This window comes from Malaya genurostris, chromosome 2 (assembly GCF_030247185.1).
Source record: "Malaya genurostris strain Urasoe2022 chromosome 2, Malgen_1.1, whole genome shotgun sequence".
In the NCBI taxonomy this organism is placed as follows: Eukaryota; Metazoa; Arthropoda; class Insecta; order Diptera; family Culicidae; genus Malaya; species Malaya genurostris.
The window spans coordinates 235,601,238-235,613,909 of record NC_080571.1 but is presented as its reverse complement, the minus strand read 5'-3'; the positions used below and the strand labels follow the sequence as shown (position 1 = coordinate 235,613,909).

General features: G+C 37.0%; 1 protein-coding gene across 2 annotated transcripts in view; it reads left to right on the top strand.

Annotated features, from left to right (window-relative positions):
* LOC131428205 (uncharacterized) overlaps nt 1–12,672 on the top strand; it is a 441,911-nt gene that overhangs the window by 289,258 nt on the left and 139,981 nt on the right. For both annotated transcript variants that reach the window (XM_058591951.1, XM_058591950.1), the window contains exon 6: nt 1,898–2,083. In XM_058591951.1, the coding sequence (XP_058447934.1) occupies nt 1,898–2,083 (186 nt within the window). The remainder of the gene's footprint in view (nt 1–1,897; nt 2,084–12,672) is intronic.

Below are 12,672 nucleotides of genomic sequence, written 5' to 3'. Positions count from 1 at the left end.
TTCGGAGAGTGTACCTTCTGCGTGATTAAAAACCTCAAACGCTCAGGTCGCAACTCTCATTTGGACTTCAGTCGTCGGGAGCAGCGGTCGTCAATAATGAGAGCAGACCTTTTGCGTGGTACCAAACCTCAAACGCTCAGGTTGTGCTCTCGTTTGGACTTCAGCCGTCAGGTGGAGCAATTGGCAATGAAAGCAGACCTTTTGCGTGGTATAAAGCCTCAAACGCTCAGGTCGCAATGCCAGTTTCCCTTCGAAGAAGATCGATCACATCATCCTGTTGGTGGTCGTTTGCATTGGAGCAAAATACAACGGGAAATGGACAACAATGTGGAACATTATGCAAAATCAGCCTTTCTAATGGCTCTAAATGTTACCTAAAGAACTATAAAGATTGCTTTTTTGTAAATCGAAAATTAAAATTAGCAGTGCAGTGCAAATCTAAGATAATATAATCAGTTTTTTTGCCATTTTTACAGTTCTAAATTCGCAACAGTGTCCAAAATAGTTTATATCCTATCAGTGTTCAATATCTTAGAAAATTATACAATTTGGCCCTTCACGCACGCCTTCATAAAAGGTTCTTTCCAAAATCTCAGATATTTTATCATAAAGAACTATACTGGTTATTTTGTAATATTTGTGTGTCAGAATGTTTGATGTAACTAATCTGTACTGTTTGGGTGTATCGTTTCAAATTCTAGTAGGGAAAAATGGGAAAGCTTGCACAATTCACACAATCGAGCAACTAATTGATATTCGGAAGTACAAAGAAAGAGTGTCAGTTTTATTCGTATTCACGACATCCAGTTATGTCTCTGACATTACACACCTGTACTTTTTAGATCAGCACGACTAAATCGTAGTAATCAAAATTGGCTTCAAATAGACATCAAGGAAGAAATTGGGTATAAACTAATATTCTTGTGGTATTGTTTTGGTATCTTAAATAGCTCAACTTGTTATGAATCTAGTATGAATGGTGTAAACTTTTGGTATTCAGTTCAGATATTTTAGCTCTTAATTCAACCTAACCAATACCAATTAGAACTATTTAGCTATTCTAAAAAGAATGACATAACATGATCTTCGTTTGATATTCTCTTCTGATCGGGGAGGTGGCGATTAATGCGCACCTAAGATTTTTGAAGTATAACAAATAAAATATTACTTTTATCAAGATCATAAATACGTCTACGGATGCATAAAACCGTTTTCGGTATCCTCAAATGAACGATTACAATTATTAGGTTGCTTACGAGCTTGAAAGCCACTAAATAATCGTGTTTTGTTCCTAATAGTACGCAAGGTAAGGTAATAGTGCGCAGTGGTACACAATTATGCGCACAATGAATTTTCCGTAGTGCTCGAATACTCGAATTTTCCGTAATACTCGGAATACTCGATGATAACTTCGTTTGGGTCGGAAAGCTGTTACGAAACCAAGAAAAACGTAATTCTATTAGAAATAAATATAAAGCTTATTTTATGATGACAGATTTTATATCTACGTTTGTCTTATTGGTATTAAATTAATGAGGAATTTAAAATGTAGTCGAATAAAGTTAATTGGGTCAAATCTCTATATTTATTGTAAGTAAATAGTGGTGAACATTAACAGGAGCTCACAATGAGATGCGCACTAATAAGTACCGCACACTTTTACCCAACTTTCCCCTATATACTAATCAGTCTAATTGTAATAACATATGTCCATACTCAATTCATTTATAGTTTTGATATTATTTTTTAATCGGGTTGTCGCTCGCCGTTTGGCAGATCTTTTTAATAATTCACCTTTATAATAAGTCACCACTTCACATCGCTTGCATATAACACGCCAAAATGTATACTATCGTTGTAACTGATCATGAATTTCTCTTTCGTTTTCACCACACAGAGAAACGCATATCTCCCAACGTGACAAACGCACTAATACCGACGGGGCACGATCATCAACTGAAAGGATCACCACCATCGAGGCGTAATCTGATTGGAAAGCGAGTGCTGTCGGCCAACAACAATAACAACAACAACATTAAGACTAACGGAACGACGCCGCATGTGGTGAAAACACCACTGAAAGGTGAGTTTAAAATTTTAGCTGTTGAAGTTTTACCGTTGGGCCGAGATGTATGCTTGCTCGTTATTGATTTGGTGAGTTTTAGCAAAGACTTCATTTTATTGCAGTCGACATTCGCTAGAAGGAAAGAGTTTTGAGTTATCTTGCGACTTCCGGTGAAACCCTCAACGAGTGAATACGTTGTATCCGGTTAGTGCGGTGAAAATTTGAGTATTTCGCGAGAAAGAAAGGACAATATAGTCGAAGCTACTGTGCCGGTGTCATCTCAAGTGAGGTGACGCCACCCAGAAGTGAAGAAGAAGAAGACAATTATTTTCATGTTTCATTGAATATCCATAATCGATAGACTATGTTAGCGATGGTAGAAATTATGGTGACCATAATTTTAAACAGCTGTAATGGTAAATCAATCGTGAATTGAAAGTCGTTCTATCTTGTCTAGATTTACTGTTTTGCGAAACTGAAGGAATAATATTTACCATGTCAAAACTCATTTTTCATATCAAAATACTCACTTCTTTTCTTGATTATTCGATTTTGTTCAATGGTAGAACCAACTTGTTTTGACAGTTTCGAATATCCTTCCGTTCAATCTTCCAGTATCCTTTCGTTCACTCACTTTTTCCAACAATGGCTGAGCCATTGTTGAATAACTTAGATTCAAATGAAAGCTTCCATACACAGTTACTGAATTCCGGTTCCAAAATTACTGGATGATATGTGCAAAATTATTAAAATATGTGCACTTACTTTTCTCGGATTTTGTTTCCCGATTTTCGCTAACCTAGATTGAAAAGAAAGGTTTTAAGATCCCATACCAAACTCCTGAATTTTATTTGGATTCGTTTTCTGGTGGATAATTGAGGGCACGTTTTTGTCACGTACACATGCGCACTAATAAATTTTACGATTTCATGACACGTCGTTCTCCAGGTCTCGGTTCAATAGTCGGTTTTCACAGTGATTGCAAAATAACACATGGATCAATAAGTCCCGAGACTAAAGCAGAGATGGTGCTCGTAGTAAACCAGTAACCACGTCTTTCTAGAGTACGAACCTTTGCTTGAAACGGGTCAAAATTTTAAGTCGATCCGACCAGAAACAGCTGAATTATCGAGGTTGGAGTAAAGTCGTTTTGTGGTTTGTTTAAAAAAAAATGGAAAAAACCGAGTTTCGTGTTTTGATAAAACATTGTTTTTTGATGGGTAAAAACACCGTGCAAGCGAAACAATGGATTGAAAAATGTTATCCGGACTCTCGTCCATCAAAAGCAACGATTTGTCGGTGGTTCGCCGAGTTTAAACGTGGTCGTACCTACACAAATGACGCTGAACGCTCGGGTAGATTTGTGGAAGCCGTTACACCGGAAAATGTGAGTGAAGTGACAAAAATTATAATGAAAGATCGTAAAGTGAAGCTCCGTGAGATTGCTGAGATGACACAGATATCATATGGAAGTGTATTTACTATCCTTCATGGAAAATTGAGCATGAAAAAGGTTTTTTCCAAGTGGGTGCCGCGATTGCTTTCGATGGAACAAAAACAGCAACGAGTCGATGATTCAGAAATTGAACGAATTGGGCTTTGATCTGCTTCCCCACCTCCAATACTCGCCAGATTTAGCCCCCAGTGACTAATGGCTCTTTGCAGATCTTACAAAAATGCTCCAGGGAAAAAGATTTGGCTCAAATGAGGAGTTCATCGCTGAAACTGAAGCTTATTTTGAAGCGAAAGATAATTTTTTTTATAAACATGGTATTGAAAAATTGGAAAAACGTTGGAACCATTGTATCCCCTTAAAAGGTGATTATGTTGATGAATAAAAATAAATTTTGCAAAAAAAAAGTTGTTTCCATTGTTAGTCTCGGGACTTATTGATCCATGTGTTAGGATGTCAATGGGTTGCATGAGAATCGATAGATCATCAAATTTCTCAAAGCAGCATTTACAAAAAGATTTAGCATCTTTATTAAAGTCCCTATGCAAAGTTTGAGCTCAATAACACATAGGTAAGAGATGCCCACATCGCGATACAAGTTTTACTTAAATTAACACGATTTAGCTAAGTAACACCTGGATTAATAAGTCCCTGGGCGAACTAAGAAGACTTTTTTTCTGGCAAAACTCAACTTTAATCATCAACATAGTCTGCTTCAAGAGCAACATAATCAATCCACCGCTTCTCTAACATTTCAGTACCTTTCTTGTAGAATGATTTATCTGATCTTGTTTCCTAGTTGGATTATTATCTTGTTTCCTTGGAGCAGTTTTTGAAGCCTACAAACAGGTAGTAGTCGCTGTGGGCTTTATTCGGTGAATATAGCGGATGATGCAGCAATTCGAAGCCTAACTCATGCAACTTGTGACACAGCACCTTATTTTGGTGAGAGAGCACTTTGTTTTCTTCATTTGAAGTCGTTTCTTATCGATGTCATTCTTAAAACGCATCAATTGGTCAATGCATTGATAGTCTTTCCTTATATAGGTAGTATATTCCAATTTTCCAGTTAAATTTTCTACAAATTTTCCATTTAAATATTGTTGTGGAAATTTAAAAAAAAATGTGTTCATAAAACTTTCACGATGAAGGTAAGGAGGTATACTAGAATCAAGGATGGCTTTTATCGTATCAAAGAACGTTCACTGGCAACTCTTCAACGATTGAATCAGTGCCGTCAAAGAGAGTTGGAAATCATCGCAACAACAAAAACCCGGCATGGCTCATTTAACATAGAATCGACACCAGCGCGAGAGCGAATTTCTCTCGATGACATTTCTGAGAATCAAAGGTTAGTTTGCTGCTGTGGGGATCCTCTCTGAAGCAACAAAGGGTCGCTTATTCTCGTTTCGCGATCCGATTCTATACAGGCAGTTGATAATTGCGATAGAATCATTTTACTATTGCCGCTTATTCTAACTATGTGCATATAATCTTTGTATAAGTTGTGTCTATGAAAATGTATGTGAATGCTCCACACAAGGGTTTTGAAATATTGCAACCTAGTATGAGAATCATCAAGTTGAATCATCGACTCGATTTTCTGCGATAATTGTCAACTTGCGATTCTCTCTTGGGAAATTCCACACAGCAACGTTCACTATCAGACTGTAATTTATTTTAATGGCCGTGAAATATTCAGAGTATGAAGTGGAGCGAAGGAATGTAGAAAAATTCTCTCGCGGTTCATGCATTGAGAGACTTGAGTTCTTGTAGCATCTTCTACCGGATTGAAAATGTTGTATACAATATAGATAGCAATATAGCAGCTTCTGTCAAATTTTCGGCAATCACCAACACTGACTAGAATGCCAGAGGGCAGCATCTTCAGTGTCACGGCGAGCACGTTCAAACTCAGTATACTACCGACAAATGGTTGCTTTCGATGAAAATTCGGTATTCGTTCAATGAAAATAATTTGCACGCTTCATATACAAAGCATTTGAATTATCACTGCTTGTAGAACACATGATAGTTATGAAAATATACACTTAACTTATAAAATAAGTGTAAAAACTGTTGACATTTAGAGGAAATCATGCGTTATTTATCTGAAATGCACATCAAAACGATAATTTATATCGTTACCTCTAGATTCTATATAAATTTAATATGAATGTCACATTGTTTTGAATATAAATTTAAATTGAAACACGGTTGACCGAATCTAGTGTTTTGCACATATTTTTGTGCTGTACTCATTTCCACTAGAAAATGAAGTTGTAAACACATCTAGTTCGATTCAATAGCAAAACATCTCACATCTAAAGGAAAAACAAATCTAATCTTAGAGAAAAATAATCTAATTTTGCATCTTAATGAATGTGCACATGAAATCTTAAATCAAATCGCTTCGATTATGTATTGAAATGAAAAACATCAATAAAACAAAACATAAGAAAATTAACAATAAAACAAAACACAGGGAACTGTTTCGAATCCCTTGGTTTGAGAATATCAAGACAAATTGATTGTCTTATTAGCAATAGCCAAACTTGACAGACTTGGCTTTAATGGTGCTCTACTGGAATGGATGCAGTCATATCTAACTGGTCGTGAAATCTCTGTGAAAATAGCCCTTTGCTGTTAGTTCTGGAGTTCCTCAAGGAAGTCATTTAGGACCGTTCATATTTTTACTCTATCTCAACGATCTCAACTTCACTGTAAAGTGTTTCAAGCTATCATTCGCTGATGATTTCAAACTATACACTCAAAATAATAATCATGGTCTAGTTACGTGTAAAGTTATGTGAATATTTTCCACCCTACTTTTCACGTAGGTTTTAATGGACTGGCATTTAAAAACTGTTTAATGCATAATCCAGTAAAAGCTACGTGTTTCATAGGTGAATTATAATGTACTGCTCACATCACATCTACCTATCAGTTCATATAAAATTTAGATACCAGAGAATTACTATTTTATATACTGATTGAAGTCAAAAGGGAGATTTCAGATTTTTATATAAATCTAGAAAATAAAAAATGCCATGAAAAATAAAACATTTATTTGAGGGCGATATCAGGCCATTTTCAAAATCGAGTTTTTTCACACTGGAAATTCGCGTAGATTGTTTGACGTTTGGTCAAATCTTGACGTTAAATCAAGACTAGATTTACTTAAATCACTCTACTACGTGACAAAAAACATCAGAATTTGGCATGTTTCAAGAGGAATAATACACGCTCTTTAATCATAACTCATGATTTGAATTTCTACTCAATATCGTAATTTGGAACAATATGCTAAAATTTAAGTATGGGTTTGAGTGAAACCTATTCAAACCATGAGTTTTCCCGCATTTAATCATACATCAGTAATCAGTAACAGTAAAGTTTTCGAACTTACGTTTGAAATTTGGAATATGTACAGGTCGGTGCTCAAACAGTAATAGTAATGAGCAATAGTGTTAATTTTGCATTGCGTTTTTCTATCACCGGAATACACTACACATTAGTCAAGGAAATCCGAATTTGTTTCAAATCCTTCTAGAGATGGTTTTTTGTCTAGAATTTAAAAATTACCTGCTTTTCCTATAAAAAAAAGTACGGGTGTGTAATGTCAGAGACATAACTGGATGTCGTGAATACGAATAAAACTGAAACGATTTCTTTACACTTTCTAATTCGAATTGATAGTTGATCGATTGTGTGAATTGCGAAATTTTCCCTCTTTTCACTACTAAAATTTCAAACGGTTTTTGAAGTCGATTATCTCATTTTGGATTTGCATATTTCATTGAAAGAAACTATCAAGGTGCTGTACAGGATTCATTTCTGCCTTTTAGAAGGACCAAATTGTTGAATTCTCTACGATATTTAGCACAGTTCGGAACATTTTTCTCGAACGATTTTCGCACAGCGAAAAGTGCACGAAGCAAATTAAATTATTTTGGATTATTACTAAACTGATGATTTGTACCTTCGATTTGCAAAGAAGTAATCTTAATAGTTCTTTAGATAACATTTAGAGCCATTAATTAGAATGGCAGATTTTATATAATGTTGTCCGCTTTTCGTTTTTTGTTTTTTTTTCTCCAATGCAAACCACCAGCAGAAGATGCATTCGTTCTTGCTTGAATTGAAACTAGCTTTGCGAATAAATCGACACATCCGCTCGCACTGCCAAATGATGCGAAACTGGTCGATTGCGTCTTCTCGTCTTGACGACCGGAAGGCAAATAAGAACTACAACGCCGGTGTTTGAATACGTCTTCTCGCCCGACGTCTGCTTCCATCCAACGCGCAAGAAGAAATGATCGATTTTCGACCACCGGGCCCCTTTTATAACGTTCAGTTGAAGATATGTGCCTGACTACTTCAAAATCGTCGTCCTTGCGCGAAAAACCCAAGCAAAAGTAAAAAGTTTTCGGCGTTGTTTTAAAATTTTCGGAAAACTTAATTTTTGAGTTGTTTGTGGTTATCTCACACTGTTCAAAATATTATCCTAAATTCCTGATCATATTTTTGATGAAATAGTGAAAGAATTATGTTGCTGCCAATAATACAAGTCGAGATATTCACGATTAAGTTCTGCCCATTCTTCCATATGGCTAATTTTGAAAAGGCGCCCCATAGTAAAGTAAGTCGTATTCACGACAAAAAAACTTACCTTCACTCGCACTGACGAAACTACCCATGCAGCATCAATCATAGTAACCCATGAGTAAGCAGACAAAATTTCCCAGCTCTATCAGTCGAACTCTAAACTCTAAACTCTGATGGCAAAAACATTGAAGCAACTCTGTTCAGAAGTGAGTGTGCTCAAAGAACGGCACCAAGCCGCTTCAAAAACGGACATTGTGCGGCACTTTGTGGACATCGGATGCGCTCGTTCCGGCATCTACAGCTTCAGGCAATGGATCTACTTCAACAATTTTGTCACGAAAACTGAGGAGGAATCAATATACATAAAATGAAGAAAGAACACAAAAATATGCCTACACGCATGTTCTCGTCTGCCGTGGCGAATGTTCCAGTTAACCAACGGCATGCTTCTCGCAAGGGTGTAGATTTTTTTGGCAAGTAAACTTAAATAATTATTTTCCATGGGTAATTTATCAAAAGCAATTATTTGTCTTAGCTTTTTTTATCATAATCCGAAAAAAGTTATTTTTTTACATGCAAACATTAGAAAACTGATAAACTGGTACTGGTTTATAGATTGCCCCCATTCGAACCATTTTACGTTCCACTCCAGTTAAGGTGTCACTAAATGATAAAAAAATTAAAACTGGTCGAGTTATTAACTTGATAGTGCGATGTCTTTCCTTATCTGTCTCAAACAGGTAAGTTTCGCCAGTTTATTAATGGCTTTAATTACCTTACACACAGAGATACTTATCTCCAGCGGATATAAGCGTCTGATAAATGCTTTTAATAGTTTTCCAATTAGCGCATCACAACCACGTCAGCCGGAATGACCATATCTTCTACCCTTGTACTCTGGTGTAGCCAAACGAGCCCCACGACGGGCTCTCCATCATCGCGGTTGGTTGGAATGTGGCTACACACGTGCAGGCCCTTGTAGTTCGGATATGAGAGAAAACCACGCAGCTTTTGCACGTGCCAACGGAAAATAGATAGCCATGAAAAAATTCAATCGTTGTGTTAGGAAACTATTTTTATGTTATTTAATGGATTGCTTAGACATGCCCATTTTACGCTGAGGGCAAATAACCAATTTTCTCCAGATACTCTACCTTTCATTTTCGACACGTCAGCCTCCTGAACCTCTAAGTAGACGTCTAAGTTTTTGACGTGATCCGTATGTTTTTTTTTCGGCACAAAACGGTAATAACACATCAACATTAGCTTTAGTTTTGTCTTATGGAGCCGTTCAGATACGCCTCTCTTCGTTGACGCAGGCTATCGTATCGTCTGAATCCAACTTTACTGTATCTGAGCATTTTGCAATGTAATATATTGTTCCGTGTCGTTTAATCAACTTTTTATCGAAGTTTATTTGAGGTTTGTGTGTGTAGAAGCTATTTATATTTCGCATATTTTGACGGCATTGTTTTGCTTATAGACATGATTTTGACGCATCAATAAAAATGGGTAATATAACAACAGTTTCTCAAATGGAAGAGGCAACATTTTTGTTATGATGCTAAATTATACAAAAACCCAACAATCGCAATAAGATGAACAATATTTTAACAAAAAAAAAGGAAAAATAAATAAATGCTTCTTCAACTTGCCTGCCGATGAGGTGGCGGGAAATTTTCTACGAACGCGTAAATAAAGCAAGTGGTGAAGGAATGAAATTTTCACTTTCTGTCCAGCCCCGACTCGCGGTTCCACCACCTTTCCTAGGCCCGTAGGAAAGTTGTTTCGGATTTGCTCGTGGACTTCCGATTTTTGCGAGCTCACGTCTGTTTAGACTATGGTTTTGTGGTGCTTCAAAAGGGGAGGACACGATGATTGATGGTTTTGGTTTGCTACTGGAACGGGCACCGGTCTGACATAAATAATCCGGTTCAGGTTGTCAGTCCGTGATGAAAACTGGTTAGTTGAAAGCTTCCTGAAAAAAAGAAAACGGCTTGTGTCGCAGATTTCTACGCTTTTCTAGCATCACATTCTGTAAAAAATGTTTATCAAGCACGGTAACGTTAAAATTCGCAAAAGAATTAAGAAACAAAACACGTTGAAATCTTTGCGGATTGCCATTCGTTTTGACACACATTCGTTGCTTCTCTGAATAAATAACGTATATCGATCCTACACCTCATCAGCTTGCGGTAATTTTCCTCCGTACTGAGGAACCGAGGAAGTGGCCTAGCTTAGCAGAAAAAAAACAAAACAATTGACGCACTGCGTGCCCGAAGAGGTAAATGGCTTAATAATGCTAATGTAGCATTGATTACAGCAGACCCTCTCTATCTCTCTCTCGCACACACACACATGTGAATCGTCATCATAATAATGAACAAACACAAGATGATCTAGCGAGGTTCGATTTTACCGCTCGACGGCACCAACCGCGAAGTTTAGTGGCCCAGTCATGTTGGGTGGCGCTCCGGGAGCTTTCCATTGCATGCATCACTTACTCTTCGCGTTGCTGTCGATTGTGCGCGGAGTTGAAAACTTTACGTTGTTTACCGTTGAAAGCATTTTTTTAAACAAGTGAATGACAGCCCAGCAACTTTGCGAATGGTTTTATATCTTGATTAATGAGAGCTAACTCAATTATAGTACTGTTATGGTTTCCACATCAGTTTGCAAATTTTTACATAACTACGCCAAAAAAAGAGTTGATTAAATTGTCAGTAGTTACCAAACGGTATCGCTGCGCCTTTCAAGCAACTCAACCAAAGAACAAAACCGCCGTATTTCGTTCGTTTCAACTGGACGACAAGAAAATTTAAAACCAATTTATCACTTTTTGTTGTTTCACCAGTTCGTGTAATCTATTGTTTCATCCCATTTTTTTCCTACGCTTATCTCATCATCCTACAAAGGTTTCAACAAATTTCGCTTGCGTTAAACAATGCGATCATAAAAATATGACATCAAGCAACTGTCAATCATTTGTGGCCAAGATAGTAAAACACAACCGAGACCGAGACAAATCTCACGAAGCGCAGTTTTCGTGGTTTTAGTTTTATCTCGTCGATACCGTTTTGGCGAAAAATGGCGGTGCAACAGAAGAAACAAACCACGGCGAGAAGTATATATGGCTTACATAATCTTTCAAGTCTGTTATGTGATGCTTAAATTGATTTACGCCGTTAATCTTTTCTTGGGGCCAACAAATAGTCATCCGTTTCAAGAACATGAAACAGCAGCTTTATAAAATGTTTTTGAAATGATAAGCTAAAACAAAAAATTAACATCACTTTTCATACCTACCGACGGGAAGTAAGACGGATGAATAAAACAGCGAAAAAAATCTGCAAAACTAGAACTCGAACTCAAACCTTCAATCTTCTTCTTACCTAGGGAATGTTCTTTCAACTAAGTTACTCTGGTGCATGTGGGAACTCGTTCCAGAAGTCTACCTGATCAAATAGCGCGAAACACGTGCTTGATACTTTGTACACCGACAGTTCAAGTTCATACTGTATCACTACCTGCTGTTGACTTCATGTCACAAATTTCGTTCTGACTAGTTTAACCAACCGTCTCCTTATTCTACTTGCAGTGTACCTCGTTATGGCATGGTGGTTTAAAAGTTTTTATTTTTGGCATTAAAAATGCCGTACTCTTCACTATACGAGGCCGGGTGTCAATTAAAAGTTTCAAAAATTAGCCGCCTAATCTTTTTCTGTAATTTTGAACGATAATAACTCAGTCGGATCCATTGCACTTAAACATGTATGATAACGTCGTCGTTTCAGTATTTCAATAGCATGCTATTGAAAAATTGGTTAGAATCGACCTATGTTTTCAAGAACCAATCACAGCAGACCATGTTTATGTCATCCTCTTGATTTTTCGTGCACGACCGACGGTTTCGGTCGTTGATCTACACCTCGAATTTCTTTTAGTAGCAAATCTGCTTCGATCGGTTTAGGGAGTATTTACATCATGCAAGAAAAATTATCGCTCCCTTCTGCATTGCATGAAATGTACGCACAAAAAGGAATCTATATTCGATCTTAAAATTTTAACTTTAATCGGTAGCGAGAGTGAAAGACAGAACTGAGTTATATCCATTCGCTCACTTGATAGTTGCGTTTGGGTGTGTGTGGATGTCTTTTTCCGTCTGCTAGACACCATGTTCGCTTGAGTATATTGAAAACCGATCAGCTGTTGATTTTACGGGAACTAGCAGGCCAATTCAGAACTTTCGGTGATAAATTTTTTGGACCTAATTTGAAGCGCTTGTGTCTCGGTAATTTGTTGATGGATTAGTCACATTTAACATGTGAGCAGTGTGACGATGTATGCCAAATATGTGTTCGTTTGTGTGGGTGTTCACTGCATTGTAATTCGCTATTAATTTTGATTTGGTGTTGCAGAAAACCCTCTACTTACATTACCGTTATTTTAAACGCTTTTGATTAGGTGATTTAAGATGGATTTATTTTATTCCTTGATTAACATTAGAGCACGTCAACCAGATTGATGAGTGGGTGTCAATGATTGT